General features: G+C 39.4%; 1 protein-coding gene and 1 long non-coding RNA gene across 3 annotated transcripts; both read left to right on the top strand.

Moving 5' to 3' along the window:
- Nucleotides 1–235: 235 nt before the first annotated feature.
- LOC146479702 (uncharacterized) lies at nt 236–16,971 on the top strand. Of its 2 annotated transcripts, XM_085110527.1 has the most exons (15): nt 236–1,521; nt 2,207–2,444; nt 3,143–3,263; nt 3,954–4,123; nt 4,747–4,865; nt 5,807–5,898; nt 6,700–6,810; nt 7,651–7,743; nt 8,314–8,355; nt 8,878–8,988; nt 14,502–14,612; nt 14,728–14,838; nt 15,497–15,610; nt 16,033–16,171; nt 16,382–16,971. In XM_085110527.1, the coding sequence occupies exons 2-14, from the start codon at nt 2,241–2,243 to the stop codon at nt 16,146–16,148; spliced, it is 1,515 nt and encodes a 504-aa protein (XP_084966653.1). In that variant the 5' UTR covers nt 236–1,521; nt 2,207–2,240; the 3' UTR covers nt 16,149–16,171; nt 16,382–16,971. The 2 variants fall into 2 exon arrangements, with proteins under 2 accessions (XP_084966653.1, XP_084966652.1); XM_085110526.1 differs by having other exon boundaries at nt 16,033–16,971.
- An 835-nt stretch (nt 16,972–17,806) lies between these two features.
- LOC146479701 (uncharacterized) lies at nt 17,807–21,059 on the top strand. The gene is made up of 2 exons (XR_014864825.1): nt 17,807–18,901; nt 20,509–21,059. It is a non-coding gene; the product is annotated as an uncharacterized LOC146479701 (long non-coding RNA).
- The last annotated feature ends 306 nt before the right edge of the window (nt 21,060–21,365 follow it).

Raw genomic sequence — 21,365 nt, 5'->3', positions numbered from 1 at the left:
CTAGAGCCGGCTGGGTCGCATTAGAGAGCACGGGCTAATTAGCTTACGTCTACATTATACATAACATTTTTGTCGAATTTGGCACATTTTTAGACCATTCACCCCTCAAAGTGAGGTGCATTACTTGTAGGAAGAATAATAAGACTGTTCAATGACTGTTCTTCACAACGGAACAATTCTAAGACGACACAGTGCTTACAAATCAAACATTTGGTTATTTGCAGTGTTGCTCAAACTTTGAGGCAAATATGCGAACTAGTTTGCTATAGTTGCAGTTTCTAAGCCAAAATCGAGCAAGTACATAGATTTGAGAAGGTATTCAAAGGAACAGGAGGTAAGACATAACATTATCTTCAAATTCTTATTTGTTTGTGAAAAACGGTCAATGTTACTGAATTGGAACAAAAGCGCAGTGAAGCGTTTTCCAAATTCGTTACAAGCAGAATATATACTAAACAGAGAACAAGTAATTACTGCCAAATTTGGCACTGTGGCATTTCTTACATTTGGCGAACGGCTTCGTAACATCTGGATGTTATTATTACCACCAAAAAAGAAGACATGACACTATCTTTTCCATTTTCTTGATTTGCACATGAAACGTCCCGTGTATGAATCAACGGATATGATAATGATTATTTGGGTTTGAACAAATGGTCAGGACAATGCTAATTAACTTCAGTTCACGAAACCTTTGAAGTCTTAACTGCCATTAAAACGAGCATGATTAAATCATGCATCTAACGGAGCACAACATACGCTGTTTTTAAAATCAACCAATTGGATGCAATATCAACCAACTGGCAAATATTCTGCTTGCATGCATGACCAGTCATCCAAAGCCGCCGCGTTGTAGAAAGCCACGAACAATTGTTATTTCGCTCCGACCTTAGTATTTTGCAGGTTTTCGACGCTCTGCTGTTTTCTTCTCTTCACAAAAGCAAAGATCACAAGACGGTTCTAACGTCTGAGTCTATGAATAAAATGTATAGCTGTGGTACTGCTTGTTATCCTGTAAAGATGGTTCTAAATTGAGAATCTCTCGATAACATAGGCCCTGACATGACACTATTCAAATGAAACTGCTACAGAGCTGAACTGCCCGGGGCTTCAATATCTCTCTAGAGTGAGTCTTGGAAAATTCGTCAAACTTCTACTCTACTATTTTCACCCAGACAACGACAATCTGTCTGAAAAACTGTTAGCAAATTTTTAACGCTTAATGATCACTAGTGTTTCCAAACTACTTTATCCTTGTCACAAAAAACAAACTGGTGGTGTACAAAGTAAACAGTCTTAGTAATTTAGAAGCGGGATATAAGACCAACATTAAACAAAACAAAGACAGGATTACAAATAGCCGTTAACTTTTTCCATAATTAATTCTGATTTGAAATTATTTTAAATCAATTTTACCCAGACGTTAAGGCATTAAAGTACTGGTCAAAATTTCTAGTGGGCATAACGTCGCCAGCGTTCCGAGTCGAAGACAGCAGTTTATATTGAAGCAATTGAATTCAGGTGAGTAAAATGTTTTTAAAAAATTTGCTTACAAAAAGGCATGAATTTTGCATCCCTGCTTTAAAAATCCATTAACTGGGGTCAGTTTACGGGTAAATAAAGAAGGGTTTCCGCGTATGGCCGGTAAAATTAAATATCTACGAGACCCATAGTAAGTTCACAGACAACCATTCGCATTACCTCTTGCGAAAGCTCATGAACCAAGTACTTGCTCGTGGTTAATTGCTCCATAAGAAGGCTCTAATTTTTGCGGCCCCGTAACCATTCAAATAAAGTGTACCGAACAGTACTTTCTACTGTTGAATGTAAATATATGAAACAAATATTTTGAACTGCGGATGAAAGATTAAATAGAAGAAAGATCCTCGCAGTTAGTACGCAACTTAAGCAGTGGCGAAAGGAAAACCTGGAAACTTTTCAGGCTTGAACGGGATTCGAACCCATGACCTCAACTATGCTCTGCTCTGATTGGTTCAAAGTTGCACAGGTTAAGTTAAGCCTTGATTAAACGGCTACGCAAGCTAGGCAAAATTCAAAGCAAAAGTTAACAAAATTTTACGATAATTAAGATCACATTCCCAAACCTCCTTCAGGGTCGCCGTGACTTCCTCTGTATTCTATCATGAATTATTAATAAGTTTAAAAAATTTAATAATAAACCCTGCACTCATTTTGATGCTTGTAGTGATACACAACTTTACCGTAACGGATAATACGTCATGACGTTCGCCTTGAAGTGTCTCTTCCTATGCTTCTCGACCCTACAAATCACCGTACTTGCAAGTCGAAAGGGACCCACGACCCCTCAACCAAGTGATTTTACTCAATGCCGTTTAAGTGACGATCTTAAAGAGAAATTTGTGGACTTGCACAACACGCTTCGTGGACAGGTACAGCCAAGTGCAGCGGACATGGAATATATGGTGAGTTACCTTAAATTAACTCGAACTGAAGGAAAAAATTACTTCCCAATAATGGAAATTAACGCGAAACAGGAGCTAAAAATTCAAAATGAGGGAAATTAACGCGACTTACACAAAGAAACAAGAATTTGTTTAGACATCAGGAACAAATTTATTTTAACAGTTAGTGTAAAAATCCGTATCTAGAATTTGAGGCAAAAATAGTGGAGGGTCGCGGGAATTAACGTTAACAAAATTAACGCAACTTCATTTTCCTATAATATGGTATCAGTAGCTGTGTTGTTCATTAACCCTCCACTTTCATAGTTCTTTACTATTGGCTTTTTTTTGTCTCTCCATATAAATCGGTTTGTATTACTCTCTCTACGAACAGCCACAAAGAAATTGCATTATGCTCGGTTTTGATACTATGCACTTGACCATGAGCTCAGCATGTACATTTGTAGAGTAATTCAATGAGAAAAGCAGGACCTCGAATACGTAAGTTTCTGGTTTCACTGCAAGGTCTATTATCCGTGCGATATTACATTTTCGGTTTACAAATACGATCACTTTATACATTGGCATTCATCTAGTGACCTTGTCCGGGTACAACACGAACTCACAAAGTGACCAGCTAACGATGATGGTCAAACTTTATGATTTTCATCGAAGCACTTCACTGACTCAAATTGCTTGCCTCGTTCTCATGCGCGCAGGAGTGGAACGATGACCTTGGTAACCTGGCCCAGATGTGGTCGGATAAGTGCGAGTGGATGCACGGCTTCACCAGCTTTGGGGCCTGGCACCCTAGCGCAGCATTTCGAAGCAAGAGAGTAGGTGAGAGAAACGATTCCCAGCTTGCAACTTATGCATGAGCATTGACATAGGGTAATCTTTTGAGTGATCATGATTTGGGGATTAAAATCTAGCTTGGATAGGTGGGCTGGAATAACGCAGTCGCGAGAGCACTCGCCTCCCACCACTCGACAAAAATAGGAGTTGTTAAAGGCAGTTGCATCGTTTAAAATTGTTCAAGTTGCGCGAGGGCTATCAGCCCGATTTGGCCATTTTGATAATGTGGACCTGGTTTGATTCCCGGACTCACGTCATATGTGAGTTGAGTTTGTTTTTAGTTCTCGTCCTTACTCCAAGAGGTTTTTCTCCGGTTACTCTGGTTTTCCCCTCTGCTCAAAAACTAACATTCCCAAATTCTAATTCGATCTGGAGAGTGTCCTCAATTAGTACTCTGCACTAAATACATTACGTCATACACGTCAGTCCAGTTTTCCACAAAATGACTAGGAAATTGAGATTTCTTTCAGTTATGCTAGAGGAATGAGCAAGAAATCCCCTCACCTTAAAAACAATTGTACTAGTTCTCAACTTATATGCTGCATACGGTTGAATATACACTGAATACGAAATTTTATGATAATTAAGATCACATTTTCAAACCTTATCAACAATTATAGCTAATTATTTATGAGTTTGAGAATAGTAATAAAGAATTGCATGATTCTTATTCAGGTCAAAACCTGGCTCGTGAGTGGGGGAAGTGGATAGAAAACAAAAATGCCGGCCCTGAGGACTCCGTGCGCAGATGGTTCAAAGAAAGGGATTATTACTCGTTCGGGAAGTTTGCTTCCCCGATGCCTCGGTCGATGTGCGGTAAAGAACCGTGTGGACATTACACCCAGGTGAGTGAAGGTTACACAAACAGATGAACGCCTTTCTTTGGAACATAACTTGCTGGTGGTAGTGGTAGTTAACTAACGCTCTTCAAAAGCGAACCACAACCTCACACGTTTCTGGCAATAATCCTGTAAGACAGCCGTCATCTCCTCCAAGGTTCCCGGGAGGGGGGGAGGGGGGGAGGGGGGAGGGGGGGAGGGGGGGTTGGAGGGGGAGCTGGAAGAATGGTCCTAGTTGCTTCATGGTACCAGAACCATAGGTAATAGTGCAAGTGCTACAAACTAATTTCATTGACTATAATGTTTGGATCGGCAATTGTCTGGACAATAAGTCAGATCACTAACTAACTGCTTTCGCATAATAGGAGTTTTGCAAAACACGTTATCATGAATTTTCGCCTATTTCTCTGGGCATTATCATAGGATTAGTGGCAGGCAAAAAAGTGCATGAAAAATGTAAAATTTAAGCGCGAACTGTGAATCACCATCTGCCTTCATCAAGCAAGCGGGCACAAGCACAATATCACACCCGTTTAGTTTTTTATCCATCCCTACATGCACTAAGTTGTTAAATCAAATCTATGTTTGCGTGTTTAATTTAACCTTAATTTTCTTTTGCTATTTTGAAGGTTGTTTGGGCAAGCAGCAAAAAGGTTGGCTGTGCCTTTAAATGGTGCGACAAGTACTTCGACATGCCTCACCCCTGGGTCCCTGGGGAGACTGTTGTTACCTGTGACTACTACCCAGGGTAAGGAAGTTGATCATACTCAGAACACTGAACCCAAACGAAATGTACGAGGGATGCCATAACAGAAGCGATCCGTACATTTTTACTCGAAATGCTAGGGGTATTTTCTGTGGAGAAACCCGAAAAAAATTCTATTTTAAAAGTAGTTGAAAGCTAACGCACTTGCCCCATTCTCCTGCTTCAGTATGGTGAGGCGGACATAATGAAGGAGCGCCTTCGTTGTTTCTCGAACTAAATTGCATCGTGGGCGGCAACATTCTCGTCCCCAGAGCCGCCTGGTCCTCTTAGCTGCTGGAGGCTGGGCACGAGGACCAAGTGGCCTCCTTTTCCTCGTGCGAAGGCCCCGCCGGCTAAGAGGGACAGGAGGCTCTGGGGACGAGAATGGGGCGGCAACCAAAGCCATCATTCAGCTGAGAGAACTTAATACAAACAATTTGCCAGGAATGCAGGGTTTTGGCGCAGTGGTGACAGAACTCACTTTTCACCGAATGGTTTGAGTTTAGTTGTTCACTTTTTGGTTCTTGTCCATCATGTTGAACGGTTTTCGTCCAGGTCTTCCTTGGTTTTCCTTCCACAAGACCCAGCATGTTTCAATTTTGGTATTCATTAGATAGCGATAACGTGCATGAACTACACGAAGAGTAGAGCATTAGCCTGAGCCCACTAGCAGTTTCTATTTTTCTGAATGACAGTAGTGATAGCTCGCGTGCGTTCGCGTGTTTCAATCGATTTGCTACATATATGTATCCCTTACAAACCAATCATAGTACAGATATGTAGTGCATTCCTCTCTTAACATTACAATATTGCTTGATTGAATAACTGACGGACTGACTGACTGATTGTTTGATTGATTGATTCATTCATTCATTGGGAAAAACAAAAACAAAACACAAATCAATCATAGGTTGTTTCAATAAAATGGTCACGTTGTCTTGCAGCGGTAACGTGGTCGGACAGCTTCCTTACACAGTTGGTCCACCGTGTTCAAAGTGTGCCAGTGGACAAGGGTGGTGCTACAAGAATCTTTGTAGTGAGTATATACGTTGAGTGCTGAGCACGCTGTAAAGAGCATAAGAACCGGCAGTGAGCGAATAACAATAGCCTCAATCTGACTGAAAAGTAAAACAGTCACAAATACCAGTGAGAAGTTAAACTTTTCACAACTCTGTGTATTGTTTTATTTTACGATTCAGCACCATCCTGCTAACATTTGTGAATATTTTGCGTCAGGTTGTCTTTGTCTTTTTTATCCAGCGGTCTTCATAATGGTGAATTCGAAACTGGACTATTCGCCTACTGACCTGGGAAATGGGCAAAGAAACTGGACTACATAAAATATAGTTATTATGCTCGATCCAAGTAATATCGGAATGCACCTTTCAAGTATGGCTGAATAAATCACTATTTTCTGGAACAATTTACATCTCCAGATTACTCAGTCACTTCAAATTTCTCATGGAAAACATTGAATTGAAAGTTCTTTTTGTTACTGTAGAGAAATTAGTCTTTGTGACAATAGCCTGAATGCTGATAGTCCAGTTAAGGAAAGTCAGCTTTAGATAAAGCTGCGACAAACAGAACAAACATCTTGGTGTTCCACATTTCGAAATAAAGATAGTTTCAAAGAAAGGGCCACTAGACTTCCAGCTTTTAGATAGATTTAGGAAGACGTATCTATCTGTAAACCTTTGTTGGTACTTAGTACGTACACGGTTACGTTCAAGAACCCTTTTGTCTCCCGTTTTGCATTTGTAACCTACACACAGTTGCTGGAGCTTTACAGAAAACATGCAACTTGAGAGATAAAGGAAGAATATTCTTCATTTTGCAGGAGAGTGTAAGGATTTCAGCCCCAAATGTGGCAGGACATACACAAAAAACATGTGCCTCGCAAACAGAGACCTTATGGAGAAGCACTGCCCTCGAATGTGTAACCTGTGCCGTAAGTTACATCTTATTTCATCCTTAGAACCACCTTGCCGCAAGATAAACATCACCACACAAGGGAGCTGCTCAATAGTAGAATCACCTCGCAAGCGACAATAGCCTGTGCCACAAAAGTACTATTCATTTCAGTAACTTTCATTTCAATGTGATTACGAGTATAAAACCAGCTTGACTTGCCACAAGTTGACTTCTTATTGCGCCGAAAGAGAGCAACAAACTACAGAGTAGAAACGCACTTTGAGACTTTATACAACATAGTAAACAGCACTGAGAGAAAGTACTGCTAAGTAGCTTTCATTTAAATGGTCACACGTTAGGATTTCGTGCATGCAGACTCAAAAGTTGGAATCACCTTATACAGCATAATAAACAGCACCACAAGAAAGCACAGCTCCGTAGCTTTCATTTGAGTGGTCACATGCTAGGAATTCATCCACAGACTCAAATGTCAGAGCTACCTTGTACAGCTTAATAAGCACCACAGGAAAGTACAGCTTAGTAGCTTTCATTAAATGGTCACACTTTAGGATTTCGTCCACAGACTTAAAAGTTTCAATCACATTGTACAGCATAATAAACATTGCCAAACTGAAAGTACTGCTCAGTAACTTTCATTCGGGTCACACTTTAGAATTTCATCTACAGACTCAAAAGTTAGAATCAATATGGACAGCATAGTGAACAGGGCCACAGTAAAGTACTGCTCAGTAGTTTTCATTTTAATGGTCACACAGACGTCCACAGAGGCAAGATTTAAAAGCACCTTATACGAACATGCTGTATTAAAAGGGGGTTGCTCTTTTTTCAACTTGGCAATAATCGTCATTTCCTACAGGGTGTCCTTTGCAGTGCAAGAACGGAGGACAAGTCGATCAAAAGACGTGCGCCTGCACTTGTTATGGAAAGTGGAAAGGCGCAGATTGTTCTGGTAGTGTACACAAGACCTTTTCAACGATCTTTTGCAATGCCGTTTCTTGACTAGTGAAATATTGACGTGAAAGGTGATGCCGTTGCAATTGACCGTGCAGCGTTCAGTTACCGTTTTTATGCCCGTGCTTCTCGAGTATAGATAGCTCTATGTTAGAATCTGATCAGTGCACTATTATTGACAGCGTTGTACAATAAAACCGAGAATTCTACCTTCATTTCGGCCCCTTTTGCGCGCTATCTTAAGTTACTTATATTATCTATATGTACGTCTTTACTTACTCTTTTCGAATTTTCTAAATATATATACTATTCTAAACGAGGAATCATCCTACTATGCAATGCCCTTCTATCATATATACAAGTCATACGTCGGTATGTTTAGTGGTATCCCATTCTATTCGAAATAACAAAGCGGTATGCTGCAGAACGGTTCTAAACCCTTTACCAAGCAGTTTCGGCTTCAGCATAAGCTTAAATGCGAGTACTATTTTCTTCAGGAAACAAATTACCACTTAGAACAACAATGATTGAAATCACTGATCTTTTTTCCTCTTTTTTTTTTCTCCAGAGAAAATCTGTGACCCAGGATGGTATGGGACGAATTGTGAAAGTAGGCCATTTTTTTTCTCACGTTCTTATTTAGTCCGTTAGCACGTCAAGTACTTGTTCATTTTGTGTGGCTACATATAGCCAACCAGTCTGTACGCCTTCGTGTATCGCGCACGGAAGTTATTGATAGAAACTGAAAACTTTCGGTCAATTAGTCGACGTCTGTAGGTTGAGGACTCGTTGAGGTATGCAATCAAATAACAAAGAAATTCACTCTTTAGAAATAAAGTTTCCCAGTGTTGATTTGTAGAGGACGGCAAAGAGTACATCAAGATGCGAAGAACATGGGTTGGGCCATTGCACTGCTCATTAAAAACAACAACAAAAACAACAACAACACATTTTTGTCTAGCGCCCCCGCCTTCGCCGTCAGGTTTTACAATTTTCTAAGACACTAAAGGTTTTTAAGCCACATATCGTTTTATATTACTTGGATTACTTCTGATTATATTTATATATTTATTATATTTATTTATTTACTCGTCTCAAAATCGAGCGCTTTTCTTCATCCTTCCTCTCACAGAAAGATGCCAGGACAAAGTGGGAACATCCACGTGCAAATGGCGAAGGCAAAACGGACACTCCTGCTCGGTTGCCTACATGAAATATGAATGCTTCAAGACCTGCGTTTGTGGTACGTTCAATTTTGTGAAGCTCTGTCCCCTCTAAACAATCTGTGTTTGATGATTCAGTGAGTCAAAAGAAGCATAGATAAGGAAAGATTGTTTCGATATCGAAACACTGCTCCTCTAGTGTTTTTTCCCTTTACTTTGACACAGGAGTAAAGATTATTGGTATTTCTTTTCATTTTTTATTATTGTTCGTTGGTGAGATCACAACATTTCAGTGCTGTGAACGCAAATACATTGTGTATTCTACAAGAGTGATCAGAGACATTTTTCATCGTTGAGGCAAATTTTACTTCCACAACACCCTTAAGACGAAATGAGGAAACAATGAAATTGGAAATTTCATCAGTGCGCGAAGCGCACGCATTGAAATTATAATTTCACGAGCAAACCGAAATAAGATATAATAGCGTATTCTCCCCGTTTTCCCGCCAATTCAAGCCATTTCAAAGTCAAATCGAGGCTATAGAGCCTCGCTTCCGTGTTCTCCCCTTTCATTCTCCAAAATCGGTGAGCGCAAGGGAGCGGAAGAAGACGAGTTGAGACGTAGGATAGGAAACAAAATAACTTTATTGTTATGTAGTAACCGCTTTGCACGTGAAAAACGAATGCACTACATTGATAATAAACAATGAAGTGATAAACGCAACAATTATGGAGTACAAACGTGTGCTCAAACATTCCCAAAGAGTGGAATATCGTAACTATCAAAAAATGCATGACATACAGCTTGAATATGAAAAACTACAACATTGATCAAGTCACTGTAAGTCTCCATTAGGCCTCTTCCAAGGGTCTTGACTGTCACTACACATCCTAGTTGTGCTTAGCACCTGGAAGGAGGAAGCAAACCGAAATAAGATTTTGTCTCTTAAATCCCTTATAGGGAACATAAATGGGTGGGACAGGGTGGGACGCTATTATATCTTATTTCGGTTTGCTCGTGAAATTATAATTTCAATGCGTGCGCTTCGCGCACTGATGAAATTTCCAATTTCACTTCACAAACCTCAATAAGATATAATAGCGTATGTTCAAAGCACCTAACCTTCCTGGAGCACCGTGGCCTGGAAGGCATCCTGTCCTGTCCCCTCAGAGACAATATCCCTTAAATAGTGTCTTCTGAAAGTGGACTCTTTCTTCCACTTTGCCATGTTCATTATCTCCTGACATGAGAGCCCTTTAGCTTTGGCCTTAGAGGTTGAAGCACCTCTGGTTGAATGCGCTCGAAACTCAGAGGTGTCAACCCCTGATTCTTTCATCATTTGTACTAACCACCCAGCAATTGTACAAGGAACTACCTCCTTATGTGGCTTGATATAGCTCAACAGTAGCTGATTTTTATTGCAATCAGAGCGCCATCCTTTAGTGCGTTCTAAATAACAATTTATGGTTGAGACAGCACATAAGTCAGGGTTAGTGTCAAAGGCAGTGAATGTCAACTTAAGGGGACACTGACCTTTCTTCCTAGAGTTTGTTAACCGACCAAGCTCAAAGACTATGCAGCTCTCTTTTACTGTCATGTATCTTAAATCAAGAGCCCGAAGGTCAGAGGATCTGCCTGCTGAAGCAAGAGCAAGCAGCATACTCAGCTTAAGGGTCAACTGTTTGTCCGAAAGGTTGGCATCACATCCTAGAGTGCAAATATGATCTAGCACCCTATCAACATCCCACATCACCACATACCTTGGTTGTGGTGGCCTGGCATTGAAACATGCGTTCAATACTTTGCAAACCAACTCATGTTGCCCAGCCTTACAGCCTTCAATGGGCTTGTGAAATGCTGAGATTGCTGAGCGGTGGTTATTAATTGTACGATAGCATCTGCCTTTGTTAAACATTTCTGTGAGGTAATCAGCTATAGAGGCCAAAGTGGAGCAAAATGGATCAATTTCTCTCTGATGACACCAGCCACACCACTGTGACCAGGCGCTATTGTAAGCGCTCGTAGTTCCCTTGCGCCAGGAGTGGGAGCTGAGTAACTCGGCAGTTTGCTCTGAAACTCCTTTTGCAAGGATGTTTTGCCTGAAACCATCCAAGCCGCTAGTTGTAACCTTCCTTGTAGAACAAGGGGGTGTGGCTGTTGACTGGGAGACATAAGGATGTTCTCGAGAGGGGGGAGCAGAACTGGCTGTCTGCAATACATTTCTAGTAGAACTGGGTACCATGCTTGTGTATGCCAAGTTGGTGTTATCATAACTATTGTTGCCAGGTCTTTCCTGATCTTTGCCAGACAACGGCAAATCATTGAGAAAGGTGGAAAGCTGTAACCTTTCAGTTTCGACCAAGGAATCTGAAAGGCATCTGTTGCCTGGGCAAATGGGTCTGGAAACCAACTGACATAGTTCATCAGTTGAGCATTGAGACGGTAGGCAAACAGGTCTATCTCTAGGGGCCCCCAGAGTTGGTCTAGCGCCTGGAATATGCTGGGATTCAGTTTCCAACTGCTCGAGTCCCGGAAGTGCCTGGACTCCCAGTCTGCCTCGTGATTGTATTTTCCAGGAAGATATTCTGCTGTCAGTGTAATTTGTTTGGTCAGAGCATAACCCCATAATTCCTGGGCTATCCCTACCAATACCGAGGATCGTGTTCCCCCCATTTTCAATACATAAGCCACTGCTGTCCTGTTGTCCATTCTCAGGTGGACATGCAACTGCCTTTCTTTGGCAGTGAAAGCTCTCACAGCACGCAATGCTGCTTTCAGCTCCAATGCATTGATATGAAGGGTGTTTGATTCCTGCTGAGACCAAAGTCCCCTTGTGCGAACCCCTTGGCAGACTGCTCCCCAGCCCTGCAGTGATGCATCTGTCGTTATTACCAGGGTGGGGGCTGGAGTAATTATTGACGGACCATTCCAGGTGGAAATCTGATCCACCCACCATTGAAGGTCGTTCTGACAATTCTGGTTGAGTGATACCATTGTCTCGTAACTCTTTCCTGCTAGCAGACCTTTCACTTGCAACATTTGCAAGGGTCGGTAATGCAAGGGTGCAGGGACAACAGCCTGCATTGACGAAGTCAGTTTCCCAATTATGTTGGCTAGGGTTCTGACGGAGGCAGTTTTTTCCCGAATCAGGTCTCTGCAAGACTGGATGAGTTGATTCATTTTTTCCTTTGGCAATGATAAGTTCATTTCCATTGAATTTATCACAAAGCCTAGGCACTCCATGCAATGTGAAGGATCTAACACTGATTTCTTCCAGTTGATTACAAAACCCAAATTCTGAAGTAACCAGAGGGTTGAGTCCCTGTCCCGCAATATTCCCCCCCGAGTCTGATTGAACACAATGATATCGTCTAGATAGATAATCATCCTCAGGCCAAATCTGCGTAACAGGGCCACCACTGGTTTCAACAGCTTTGTGAAGTAAAGAGGGGCAGGAGCTAGACCAAAAGGGAGGCAAGTGAACTGATACCGTGTGCCCCCCCAAATGAACCTCAGGAAAGGCTGATGCTGCTGCCTCATGGGTACACAAAAGTAAGCATCTTTGAGATCTATCTTGATCATGAAATCCTTTTCCTGAATTATATGTTTGAGGAGGTGCAATCCCTCCAATTTGAAGTGTTGATACACTGTGTGGGAATTCAACCTCTTGAGGTTGATCACTGGTCTGCTCCCCCCGTCTTTCTTTGGAACCAGAAATATTGGACTGATAAACTCCCCTTTCATTGGAGAGACCACCTGAATCGCCCCTTTTTGCAACATCGCTGCAATTTCCTGCTCTATGTTTTCTTTCTCTGACTGATTGTGAGATATATGAGGGGGCATATTTGTCTGGAGTGGAGTTTGTTGAAAGGGAATCACCACACCAGTGACTATTTGTAAAATGTACTGATCTTGTGTCAGTAATCTCCAATTGGTTTGAAAAAACTGGAGTCTCCCTGCCAATGGCAGAGACCTGCTTAAAACTGATGTGTCCAACCCTAGTTTTCTTAGAGCTGGTTGGATGTCTGTTGGGACTATCTGTAATGACGTCTCCAGAATTTCTTTTGCAATCTGGGGCTTGTCTTTTTGATTCAGGTGCTCTCTTTTTGACCCTGAATTTAACTGACTTGCCTTTTGGATATCCTTTGTAGTTAGAGCTCTTTCCTCGGAAGGAGACAGACTTGCCCCCACCTCTGCTCTGAAATGAGGGCCCATGACGAAAGGGCCGAGAGCTTCTGGAATCTTGCCTAGAATACCTTTTGCCTCAGTAGACATGAGGGGACGGCCGGGAAGTTGAACCAGTAATATGGTGTGAAATCTCCTTTGTAGATTTCCTAATCTTTGTTGCTGTACGGAGAGCCTTGTAGAACTTTTTCCCAAACAAAGTCTTATGAGACTTGGTTAATGAAGTCCCGTGTTTAGTAAGAAGTTTTTAGGCTTTCTTCATGTCCCCTGTGAGGCGAAAGAGGACTGCCAGCCTACGTGTATAAGAAAAGCTTACTTTTGCCTGTCCCAGAAGAGAGACAGACTGTTCCACCAGCCTAAGGCAGTCAAATAAATCGAGATCTTCACTGGATTCCCCAGTGCGAACTTTTTCTGAAGTAAGCCATAATTTCCCAAGTGGTCCCATGACATTAGTGAGTCGGGACTGAACCTTGGATAGATTGTTGTCACTTTCACGACCATATGACTTTCCGAGAGACTCAAATATCTCGTCCAAATAATCATCGACTGCTGGGGTTTTGAGACAATCGATACTGGGTACTGGGTTGGAATCCAGGACTGTCTCATGAATGGATTTGTCTTTTACATAAGTAGTGAATTTGTCATTCACGTATTTCACCATGCCCTTTGTCAAGTCAAGCTTGTGACAGGCTTTGGTTTCCGTGTCAAAACGCACGTATTCATCACCCTCGTGCTTCGGCGGGGTGTTGTTACTAGTATCTCGCTCAGCCAGTTTTTGACGTTTCTTGTGAGCCGTGTGTCTACTATCCGACTTGCTGGAGTCACTGTCTTCACTCGATGAAGAGCCAGACTCACTGGAACTACTAGAACTGCTTGAGGACTCCTGACTTTGCCTCCGTGAAGCAGGTAACTGAGAGCCTTTCGACCGTTCCGTTGAAGGCGTAGAACTAACCCTCTTATCTGGGGTGATTGCCTCATCTGAAACCGCAGTAGAAATCTCTTCGTTATCCGCCATCTGTATATTAGCTTTTCCAAGCAGGATGGCTGAATTTGCGAAAGATTCGAGCGAATTTTTGAAGCCGACGAGCAGCGGGAAGCGAACTAGCGCGAAGCCATTTTGGAGAATGAAAGGGGAGAACACGGAAGCGAGGCTCTATAGCCTCGATTTGACTTTGAAATGGCTTGAATTGGCGGGAAAACGGGGAGAATACGCTATTATATCTTATTGAGGTTTGTGAAGTGAAATTGATATTTTAGCCGGCTTAAAGTTTCCGCAACAAAGTTCCTTAGTCTTTGCGCAAGTCTGAAAAGCACTACTCAAGTTTGCCTTTTTGTATGTGTTTTTTTGTTTCTCGGATTTTTTTCTATTCCTTTACATTTTGCTTTGCTTATCTCCATATTTCTCAGATCTTATGCCAAAGCCACAACCAAAACCTCGACCTACAACTAAAACGACGACCCCTACAACCAAACCAGTAACCGCCCGTCCCAACCCAACAAAATCCCAGCCAACATCAGGTAAGGGTATTGCATTGGACTGAAAGCACCTTCTTCAATGATTGTAGTTACCGTTTAGTCCTTCAACATCTTTTCCGTGCGTATAAATCTTACATTTATTTTAATCATTTCACAGAGTGCAAGGACACTTCGACTAGGCACTGTGAGTTTTGGTCGAGCCTTGGACAATGCAAGAAACAAGCGAAATTCATGAGAGAATATTGCATGAAGAGCTGTGGAGTTTGCAGTAAGGAGAAACTTGCATGCATTTTCTACTGGTTTCTTACTATTATCATCATAGTTGAATGCGGTTAGATGTTTTTATTTAACTTCAGCATCATAATTCAAACCTAGTTCAAAAAAAAAACCCTGCCTCCATTTTTCTTCGCACCAAACCTAATAGTGCCTTTTTCGCGTTTTCCCGCGACTGCAGACTGCTGCGCTTATTTCTTCGAAATTTGATTGGTAAGGCTCACTGGATTGTTTGCGTCTGTTGAGTTTAGATAGGACGATTGGTGCTGGTTTTATGATGTAATAGGAATTTGCATTTCCGTAATAAATCTGTTAATAACTTCTTCATATGCATGTCACTTTGAACTGAATACACCAATGATTCTCATTCATTCACCAGCCTTTAAGTATACCATCACATTCCATCGCGCATATGCCACACATTGGCATTGAAATCCTCAGCAGTATGCAGGATGTTTGTCCCATGAACCTAGTTTTATAATGGCCTTTAAGTTCCCACGAATCTCCTGTAGCGCGGCAGTGGTAGAGCATCCGAACTAGTAATCGGAAGGTCTTAGGTTCGACTCCTGATAGGAGCACTCGGATTTCTATTTTCCGAATATGCCTGTGACACTTTCAATAATACATCGTTCGCATTGTTCACATGTATTCAGCATGCCAAGATGTGCATAACACTGCAGACTGCAAACAATGGGCAGCCAAAGGCGAATGCAACAAAAATCCTTCATGGATGGAGGTGAATTGTCCACGGAGCTGCCTTGTTTGTGGTAAGTTAGCAAGACATTAGAGTAAAAATTATTATGTTGTTTACGAGTCTTTTGTTTTTAAAGAAATATTAAGGTTGTGATGGTGAGTGGGTGAAAGTAATTTAATATCTCCAAGGTGACAATTATTGTCGTTCTGTTTTCACATTCATGTAATATTTTTTCTTGAGCTGGTGACAGCCTTTAAATAAATAAATAAATAAATAAATAAATAAATAAATAAATAAATAAATAAATAAATAAATAATAAATACAATGTTAAATATTTCTCTGGCTTCTACGTCATTAAAGGCCAAGGATAATACAGATAATAATTCTAGCAGTTGTCATTTTGGACGTTAACACCCAAAGCCATACCAAAAAATGAGTTTAATTTGCCCCCATAAAGGTGTAGTGAGAAATTGTTACCGTTTCTTTTCTAACAGACTGTCACAACAAGAACACTAAATGTGGTCAGTGGGTCAAAAGTGGATTCTGCAGCAGCAAGCAATATGCTGTGTGGATGGAGAAAAATTGCAAGAAGAGTTGCAACAAGTGCTGAGGGCATGCACTGATTCAGTTACAGTGCGACTGCTATTACCGGAGTCACTTAACTGCCTAATCAGATCACAGCATGATACGAACAGTGAATAATAATTTTGGGTTTTAACTGTTGTTTTTCCATCTATTCGTGATTCGTTCAATCGGTTTTGGTTGAAATTCATTGTTCTTGTCCTGCAATCTGATTGGCCAGTTTTGTTTAAGTGACCACAGTAACAGTGGTCACACTGTAAGTGTTTTAACAGATTCCTGTTTTCTAGATTTGTATAATGTTCATTGTAAATGTTTGTAGTTGGGTAGGATCTGGTGCAATAAACAGGACATATTTCACATGTAACAACTACAGGTCAATCTGCTTAAATTACTAATAAATAAGTAATAGGTAAGGCTGGCATGCCGAAGGGGGGTTGCAGTTTTTAATAAACCGTGGTGCTGCGTCGGTGGACAGTGGAAAAAATTGTTTGCATCAGGTTCTATCAACAAAGTTGATAATTTCACCACTGTAAAGAGATTCAAGTGCTGAAGTTTTGAGCGTAAGCACTTCATCAGAGTGAGTAATTTGGTTACCGTAAAGAGATATGAATGGTGACATTTCGAGTGTTAGCCGTTTGTCAGAGTGAATCCATTGCATTTAATGTAAACTTTAGGAACTGATGATTAACTTCAGGACAGCTGGAGTTCAATGAAGTCATTTGTAAATAATGGGACCTTTGAGGTCTTAATAATATATTATTAGAGCTTTCTAGGGATGATAGCAAAACTATGTGTATTAGATAGAAGTTTTTTACAATTTTTACGTTTTACTGTCAATTAGAAAATAAAAATGTTTTGGAGTTAATTATTTGTCACTGTTTATTATCATCAATATGTGAAGAAATACTTAATTTATTTGAATAATTAAGACCCCTTAACTTATCATTCCTAATAAGCATTGTTACCATGCTAATTGAGGGACACATTGTCATTTAAATGCAGTTATTTTTATACTAATTTTTTTATCAATATATTTACCTGTTTATTGATTGATTGAATACCAGCACAATAATTATGAGCAATTGACTTATCAGTCCACTGCAAACTTGTTTCTGGGCCTAAACATGCTTTTTGATGGAGAGAAGAGTTCTTTTACTCTGTAATTATGGTGTAGTGTATTCAATTGTTGTACATGTAAATATTCCCATTCAGGTTGCGCTAGCTGCCCCCAATTCCAATAAAATTAGGCAGGGAAGACTAGAGACAACATGAACTGAATGAAGTAGTGTCAATAAAAGCTGCTTGACTTAAAAGTTTGTACTAGCAATACTGCCAGTAGGCCATGAGGTCTGATTTCTTCCAATCAGAGTACCTGGCCAAAAAACAAACACAGTGACAGCTGCAGTCATTATAGTACGGAAAGTAGAACTCAATATTTCTAGGTGGAAATCTTATTAAGATCTTGTAAGATCTTACAAGATCTTGTACGAATCTTATAAGAATGAAAATAACACTAAGATCTTAATAAGATCTTGTTAAGATTTCATATCTTAATAAGATCTTACAACACTTCTTAATAAAATCTTAATACAAACTATACAATCTTCAGCATTTTAAGATCTAATAAGATCTTACAAGATCTTACTAAATTCTTATAAGATACTTGTAAGAATCTTGATAAAATCCTCAACCTAACAATCAATAAGATCTTAAACAGCTTTTAATAAGATCTTATCCATTTCTTAATAGTTTCTCATTAAGATCTTATCAAAATTTGTGACAAGATCTTATTAGCAATCTTGTTAAGATCTTAAGAATTAACTTACAAAAATCTTGTTAAGATCTTACTATAAATTAAAAGTAAGATCATAAACAAATTTTGATAAGATCTTACCTATTTCCTAATGTTTTCTTAATAAGATCTTAATCGAAATTTGTACCAAGATCTTACAACCATTCTGATTAAGATCTTACCACCTTACAATAATATTATCTTTGTAAGATCTTAGCATAGATAAAGAATTAAGATCTTTTAAAAACAGTTCTTATGAAGATCTTGTAAAACAAAAACAAAAACTTCTTCTTTGGTTCAATTTTTTATTAAGATCTCATAATATCTTACAAGAATCTTGACAGGATCTAAGAATAAACATGCCAGCAAGACTCTCACACTGACTGTGATAATCCCTTTACTTTCTTTGAAATTAGTTGTTTGTTGTGACATTCTTGTACATCTTAATACTGTTTTCTTCAGTGTTCTAAGTTGATAAACGCTATGTAGACATGTATGTTTCTAAACAAAGGTTTAAAAGATGTGACTGTTAAGACTTACAGTTTGGAGTTTACAGATTGTATTTGCATAAAAGAAACTAAATGCACAGTCCTACACTGAAACTCATTTGTGAAAACATTGTTACTTACAAACCTGCATTAATGAATCTCAACTCCATTTAATGCCAGAAAGAACAAAAATGCTTTAAATCATAATTTCTACGATTTTCATGCACAATGCTAGCTTTTAAAATGAGCAAGAAAACGTGGAAAAGCGGGGAATCACAGCAACACTGGCAGCCATCTTGGATTTCATTCAGACTGGGAAGACTGGGCACCATTTTGGTCAGCAGATATGCCACTGCAGGCTCGGAGGAAAGACCGTTTCATGATAGATTTTAGGCGGGATTCAAGTATACAGCACAAATTTCCTCTGGATTTTGCCTCTGTTAGGCTAAAAAAATGATGGCTTCAAGCAGCAAACTGTGGACAACCACTTTTTAGAGAGAGGTAAGTTTCGTTACCAATTATTTTGTGAAAGACTGCTTGAAAATGTGTGGTGATCGTCCACGCGAATTACAGACATGCTGCTTCTTGAAGATTGTTGAGGTGGTCATTCCCTATTTAGTTTTTATATGAAGCCTTTGCAAACGTTTTTACGGAGTAATTTGTGGCCGGGTTGATATCATGACAGAAATGGTATAAGCTGAAGACTTGAGTGATCGATCTTGATTTGGCTTGAAGATCAGTTTATGATCTTCGTAGAGTGTATGACTCATTTTACTCACATCAGGAACTAACAAGATTGTTATGGGTGAGAAGCTCACTGCAACATTGTCTAAATTAGAGTTAATGGCAGCTTAGTGGTCACTGTGATCACTTAGAAGAACTGAATTAAAGTGCACAATTTTCTGTTTCACTGTAGATTTTCAACTCCTATCTCCATTTTGTTGTCAAGGTTGAGACTCAAGACTGCAATTTCAGAGTCAAGTCAACAAATCCTGCTCAATAAAGTCACTTATAATTATGACTGCTGGAATCTATTTTAACTGATTTAATTTTGTTGTGAATAAGTGACTTCTGCTAATTCTACTCAGGAACAATAATACTAAATAAAATTTTGTAACTTACATAATGGCAGTATTTGATCAGTACTTGATATCATAGTTGAAAACAGCAAGCAATAAATTATAAAGGGAACACTAAGTAACAATCCTCTTGATCAAAATTATGCAATCATTTTTTTCTTATAAATCAGGCTTTTATGAACTAGTCAAACCTGCATTAGGAATAGTAATATTTAGCACATTGTAAATGGTTCAGCCTACACTCTGGAGTTTTGTAAGCATAAAAGAAATGTAAATGGGCAATTGGCTTAGAGAAATCCTCGCAAAATAAACTAATAATAATAATAATAATGATTGTTTATTCAACCTTTTTGCAGTATAAACTGAATTAGGCGGGTCATTAATTACGTACAAAGATATCGGACACATAAATATAACTGTTAATGTGAATACATATCACATTAAGCTATTTTAAACAAGATTCTGGCATTCTCGTGCGGTTCACACAATGATGATGTAATCTTGCTCTTCAGTGGGTTGTGGCTTAATCCAGCTACATTCCATTCCCAACATTTGTAAAACAAATAATTATTGTTTTTAGTTGCTTCACTGAGTATCTCTTGTATATTGGTGCCATTCTTTTGGCTGAAAAGTTGAAAGGCTCTGCTCGCAAACAGTATAAACTCTCAATAGTTGTTGAAACGCTGCTCCCCTTTCCTCTTGGTCAATGTTGTTTGGGCAAATTGGCGTGCAGGTCATCATTGCTTCCATTGTACTTTACTTAGGAGGAGGAGGTAGGGAGACACTTCTAACAAACAGTGTTTCAACATTTTGATGCCAATAGAAGGCTGCTGTCAGCATTTGCTCAGAGGCAAATGGTACATGATGATTTGACCAATGGAGGCATACACTTAACCTTAGTTGATAAATAATTATTGTTCTAATTGGTAGCTTTTTTAGCAAGGAAATTAGCAAAAAAATTAGGAAAATTGCATAAAAAATGATATCTTGTTCTTTTGTTTTTAATTATTTTTCTTTTTTTCTCCACAGGGGCCATACAGGATAATTTCAAGCTTTCATGTTTTCTTGCTTTAAACATGCAACTGAAAGGAATTATTGGGCTTTTTTGTTTTATGTTTATTTTTTATTTATTTGTTTATTTTTTAACACTAAAGGATATTATTGTACCAGTGGAAACCAAGCTCTTATTCAAATGTACAAGTGTTTTTAAGGTTGCTTCTTTCTTGAGAAAATAATACTGGCGAATAATAATTCTCTGGATTGTTTAGAAAGGCTTTAAAGCTGCCAGATTAATTAAGTCAAATAGATTATTATTAGTGCTTCTTTAATTGATGCAAATAGAAGACAAAGTTACATGTAGAACTGTATCCTAGTCTAGAGAACATTTTGTTGGTAAAGGTTTGTTGCTGTCACTCTTGTGGATTACAATAATAATTATAGTGCTGTTGATCTTGTGAGCATGCCATATGCCTTTCATTGTAGTCAATGAAAGTTTCCATCATATTAACTTGTGAAGATTGTTGTGATAAATATATTTCACAATAGCCAAGATTTAGCAATAAAAAGGTTATCACACATGATTTTTCTTGTTGGTTATGGTTTAACACTGGCCCATCCTTTGAATCTTAGTGCTATGAGCATATCCACCTCAAGTCCGTTTCTAGGTACCTATAGATTTTGTATTGTAAGCAAGCTGTGATCAAACTCTTAGGAAGACATGATTCTAGTCTAATTTTTAATGAACCAGTGTAGGTCATTGTCAGAAATGTCAGGGCAATCCAAAAGAAAATTTAAGTATACACTTCAGGTTTTTCCCTATTTTGCAGTTTGCTTGGAAAACAAAATCAAATCTTGGCCCTTCAATTTATCCTGGTAATGGATCTCCC

The sequence above is a fragment of the Pavona decussata genome, unplaced genomic scaffold (genome assembly GCF_977016875.1).
Source record: "Pavona decussata unplaced genomic scaffold, jaPavDecu1.1 SCAFFOLD_58, whole genome shotgun sequence".
Taxonomy (NCBI): domain Eukaryota; kingdom Metazoa; phylum Cnidaria; class Anthozoa; order Scleractinia; family Agariciidae; genus Pavona; species Pavona decussata.
This window is presented reverse-complemented; position numbering and strand designations above follow the sequence as displayed.

Coding starts and splice junctions, on each gene's coding strand:
- LOC146479702 (XM_085110527.1), top strand. CDS start 2,241: ATGACGTTCGCCTTGAAGTGTCTCTTCCTATGCTTCTCGACCCTACAA. Junction 5,899..6,699: donor GTGCTACAAGAATCTTTGTA/GTGAGTATATAC, acceptor TTCATTTTGCAG/GAGAGTGTAAGGATTTCAGC. Junction 7,744..8,313: donor GAAAGGCGCAGATTGTTCTG/GTAGTGTACACA, acceptor TTTTTTCTCCAG/AGAAAATCTGTGACCCAGGA.